Source organism: Salvia hispanica, chromosome 3 (assembly GCF_029641045.1).
Source record: "Salvia hispanica isolate PSC_SH4W2 chromosome 3, Shi_PSC_v1, whole genome shotgun sequence".
Lineage (NCBI taxonomy): Eukaryota > Viridiplantae > Streptophyta > Magnoliopsida > Lamiales > Lamiaceae > Salvia > Salvia hispanica.
Window position 1 is genome coordinate 58,620,251 of NC_142694.1, and position 4,746 is coordinate 58,624,996.

At 36.6% G+C, this 4,746-nt stretch overlaps 1 protein-coding gene across 2 annotated transcripts; it reads left to right on the top strand.

Moving 5' to 3' along the window:
• Positions 1-452: 452 nt before the first annotated feature.
• LOC125210589 (tRNA(His) guanylyltransferase 1-like) lies at positions 453-4,530 on the top strand. Of its 2 annotated transcripts, none has more exons than XM_048110124.2 (15): positions 453-559; positions 714-871; positions 945-1,076; positions 1,155-1,199; positions 1,337-1,506; positions 1,670-1,755; positions 1,857-1,967; positions 2,151-2,410; positions 2,492-2,623; positions 2,701-2,745; positions 2,827-2,996; positions 3,156-3,241; positions 3,434-3,547; positions 3,634-3,793; positions 4,054-4,530. In XM_048110124.2, exons 2-15 carry the CDS (start codon positions 768-770, stop codon positions 4,407-4,409), a joined length of 1,971 nt encoding a protein of 656 aa, XP_047966081.1. In that variant the 5' UTR covers positions 453-559; positions 714-767; the 3' UTR covers positions 4,410-4,530. The 2 variants fall into 2 exon arrangements, with proteins under 2 accessions (XP_047966081.1, XP_047966082.1); XM_048110125.2 differs by having other exon boundaries at positions 4,041-4,196.
• The last annotated feature ends 216 nt before the right edge of the window (positions 4,531-4,746 follow it).

A 4,746-nucleotide genomic window follows, 5' to 3' on the forward strand; every position in this document is an offset into this window, starting at 1 on the left:
GGATGAAAATGTCAATATAGTGTTTCGAAAATATCAACACAATGCTTTAAGAATGTTAACCCATTGCTTATATTGACATTCTACATGTATTATATTGACATATTTTATACAGTATGTTGACATTTCTGCTATACGAAAAAATTAAAAATTTTCAATTTTTTTTTTCAAATTTTGACGTCGGAACATATGCATGTAGGATATCGTTGGAATCCATATGAAATTATCTTTAATTTGATATATGTTAATTGACATTAATATTCCTATTGATATTTTTTGGAATTAATCATATTGCCTTATTGACGTTTTTCGTTGATCGTATTTATATTTAGGGATTGATGATCTAAGCCCTTAATTTAAATATGTAATGACTATTATTTAATTATAATTAACAATTAAGTTTAAGTTATAAGTTAGATATATAACAATACCAAACCCCTAAACCTTAGTAAAACCTAAACTAAAGCGCTGTTCTTCCCCATTTCGGTTTCTCCCCCTCATTCTGCTTCTCTATCTTTTTCCTCTAAAAATTTCTGCAGACGACAAGTTTTCCACAAATCAGGTACACATCTCCTTTCTCAATTCGAAACTACACAAACAAAATGAATTTAATTGTAATTTTCTGAAATTCAAAAAGTAATTTAAGTTCAGTGAAAACTACATACACAATTGTAATCTCTTCCGATCATAATTTCGGCCTTGTATATCTGATCCAGCTATTAGTCGGAATTTCGGAGTAACTGCAAGATTAAAGTGTGCAATTTAACGAAATGGCAAATAGCAAGTACGAATATGTGAAGTCATTTGAGGTGGATGATGAAATCATGCTGCCCAACACCATCATTGTCCGTGTTCATGCCCGTGATTTCTGCAGGTTAGTTTTGAATTTGAAGCATAAAGTGTTCACAGTTCTTTAAGATAATATAAGTCATATCAATATCATGTAGGTTTTCTGAAATGCATGAGTTTGAGAAGCCGAATGATAAGAAAGCATTAGAGTTAATGAATGAGTGTGCCAATGCTGTTTTGGAGCAGTTTCCAGATGTTATATTCTCGTATGGTTTCAGTGATGAGTACAGGTGAGTAACAACATATCTTACAAAAAATCTCTTTCCATTGTTTGGTCCATGATGATACTTTTATATGGTTGTTTGCAGTTTCATATTCAAAAAGGAAACCAAGTTCTACCAGCGGCGTGGCAGGTGAATTCAAAAGAATTTTTACTTCTAAAAAATGGGATCATTATCTCTAAATATTCCATGTTTGTTGTGTTATTACAAAAAAGTCTGTATAATTTCATGTCTTCGATTGCCAAGCTGACTAAAAGTATACTTTGCAGCAAGATACTCTCTCTTATTGTGTCTTTCTTTTCATCCACTTATGTTACTAAGTGGAGGGCTATTCTCCCTCAGAAAGATTTGAAATGTGCCCCTTCATTTCGGGCTCGAGTTATTTGCTGTGCATCTATGGAGGTTCTTCAAGCATGTCTGTTATGGAGACAAAATGAATGTAAGTTAATTTTGCTTTTTACATTGGTGCAAATCTACGTGATAAATTTCTAGTTCTTGTCAGGAAAATGGCATCTGTTTACGTTGTAGTGCTGTCATTGAACTATATACGATGCTCGGGTCTTGCTATTTACGAAAATTGAAATTTATTATCCTTTTGGCAGGTCACACAAATAATCAGTATAATACTTGTCTTTGGCAGCTGATTAAAAGTGGAAAGAGTAAAGAGGAAGCACAAGCCACATTGAGGGTGAACTTGAGATTGTTTGAATTTTTGCTATTTTTCTATTTTGTTTGTATTGTGAATATATCTGTTGAAAATAGTACATTGAAGTAGAAATGCGATTTCAGGGGTCTCTTAAACAAGATAAAAATGAATTGCTTTACCAGTGTTTTAACATCAACTACAAGAAAGATATTCCGGAGATGTTTCGCCAAGGTACATGCACTCTCAAGACAGAGGTAGTTACTAATTCATTTTCTTATCTCCCCCTTCCTCGTTTCCATAGATCTATGCTGAACTGAAGATGCGTGAATGGCTTGAATTTTCAAATGAGCAAGAATGGCTTGAATTTTGTGCTTAACTAGAAGATGCGTGATTAATACAACTTACACTGGTTAAAACTTTCTCTTTGTTGTGACTAGGTTGAAGATATTGTGAAGTACAAAGATGATGGCTCCCCTGTCAAAAGAACTAGGAGGAAAGTCTTAAGAGTTCACTCAGAAAATATTGCATCAAAAAGATTTTGGAAGGAAAAATCTTGTCTCTCGAAAGAAGAGCTGGACCAATTTTGTGAAGATTTGAACAAAACTAGACCTGAGTATGTCAAATCTTTCCAATACGAGAGCAGATTGATGTTGTCCACCTGGATCGTTGTTCGCATTGATGGCTGTCATTTCCACAGGTAACTACTTACTTCAAGTGGAGCTCCAAATTGGGTCGGTAAATAGCACTCAGTGGCTCTACTTTGTTGGGATTATTGTAGGTTTTCCGAAATTCATGAATTCGAGAAGCCTAATGATGCACAAGCTCTCAATCTGATGAATGCATGTGCTGTTGCTGTACTGGAAGAGTTTAGGGATGTCATTTTTGCTTACGGTGTTAGTGATGAGTACAGGTCATTCATCATTTTCCTCATCATTGGTTTTTAACAATGTGTGTATGTGTTTGACAAGTTATTTGGTACTTTCTCAGCTTTGTTTTGAAGAAGGACTCTCAGCTATATCAAAGATGTGCCAGGTTTCTATTCTATTACGATCTTGTTGCATCTGTTCAGATTTATCCTCTCCGTAGTTTAAAATACCTTCACTTCTGGTGCAGTGAGATAGTTTCTTCTATTGTATCTTTCTTTTCTTCAACGTACACGATGAGATGGAATGAGTTTTTCCCGCAAAAAGAGATGAAACGCCTACCATATTTTGATGGTCGTGCTGTTTGCTACCCATCCAATGAGATCATTAAGGATTATCTAGCATGGAGACAAGTTGATTGTAAGCTTAGTTTATCAATCCCTCAATCCTATTTCTGCTATGACTTCAGTAATTAAATGGAAGCTCCATTACTAATACATGTATAAAGAATCATAATTTTGTCGATGTATACCAAAAAGAAAAAAGATCTACAGTATAATCATTACTCCTTATTTGCAGGTCACATCAACAATCATTACAATACTTGCTTCTGGTTGCTCGTGAAATCCGGAAAGAGCAAGAGCGAAGCACAAAATGATTTGAAGGTAGTCAGTCCTTTGGATTATTTAATCACTATATAGTTTAAAACGACCTTGTGATTGATGATTGATGATGATCCCATGGATTATTCAATGTTGTTTGAGGTTTCGACCATGTCCATTCTATTCTTCTCTATGAACCATTTCTTAGTTTAGAGATTGGTTCATACCCTCTTTTTTCTTATTTCTAATTTGCAGGGGACTCAAACTCCGGAGAAAAATGAAATTCTTGATAGACTTACTGGAATTCTCAACTATTACGACACATTGCCACCTATGTTCTGCCTGGGATCGTCCATTTTCTGGGACAAAGTGAAGACTCTCTCTGCTTCAGAAACTTCATTTGATCTCTAATTATCTGTAGCATCAAGGCTAACTTGGAGCCTGTGTTCATGTAGGAGACGAAGATGGTGGACAACGAAGAAGGTGCTACTGGCAAGTCGCGCAGGGTAGTCGTTGTAGGACATTGCAACATAATCGAGACAGGCTTCTGGGAAGCGCATCCTGAGATACTAGACGAGAAGGTGGATCGTTTTAAATCGGTTCAAATGGCCAATGGTAAGATGATCTGCTATGAAACTTCCTCGGTTGCCAATTTTGATATTTCACTGCATAATATATGAATGATTAGAGTTGATTCATTTCGGATTTCGTAGAAATCAATTAGTACACATGTTTGTTTTTGGCACACATCATAATTTAATCTATTACTATTAAACTTGATGGAAGTTTGATTTCACATTGTAGTGGCTGCTGATGTTGATATTAATTTTTCTGCCTCGTTATCAATGTTATTTGTGAGTAGTTTAATTTTGTAGTTAAGAGCACTCCCAATGGTCCGGCGATACACTCGGCGATTTTTCGACTTAGCGGTGCGGAGAGTGAGGGAAGCGCGACCCCCATCGACTTGACTGGGGATGGTCCGCACGAGCGCCCTGTGGGAGCGAAGAAGGCGAAGGGGAGGCGGAAGGGGAAGGGCGCATCGTCGGATGCCCAGTCGGAATCCCAGTTCATACAACAAGCCACGCTCTCTGCCAATGTCGCCAGTCTGACGCAGCTGTACACGCTGTACTTCACCGGCGGCGGAACCCCAGAAGAGAAGCAGTCCCTCTGGTCGACCATCCAAAATATGAAGATCCCGATGGGCCTCCCGCCGGACGCTCCTCCCTCTTAGTTTTTTAAATCTTTGTTTTTTATGGTGTTTTATTTGTAGTTTTTTTTTTCTCGTTGTATTATATTTTCCAATGATTAATACAACGATGAATTGTTCATTATAAATCTATTTATTAAACACATTTGTAGGGAAAATTAAACAATATTAAAAATGATGATGTAAAAATGAAATGTTGAGTTAGGGAAAAATAAGGGAGAAATAAGAAAGAAACCATTGGAGCAGTTGGCTAAAAACTGGGTATAAATTTTGTTGCTGATGTGGCGGATGTGGCAGGAGTTAGGGAGAAATAAGGGAGTTTTTAGGGAGAGCATTGGGAGTGCTCTAACATACATCATTA

Excerpts from the sequence above, each read along its gene's own strand:
- LOC125210589 (XM_048110124.2), top strand. The coding sequence starts at position 768 with ATGGCAAATAGCAAGTACGAATATGTGAAGTCATTTGAGGTGGATGAT. Across the intron at positions 1,507-1,669 it reads GTTATGGAGACAAAATGAAT|GTCACACAAATAATCAGTAT; the intron begins GTAAGTTAATTT and ends TCCTTTTGGCAG. Across the intron at positions 2,746-2,826 it reads CTATATCAAAGATGTGCCAG|TGAGATAGTTTCTTCTATTG; the intron begins GTTTCTATTCTA and ends CTTCTGGTGCAG.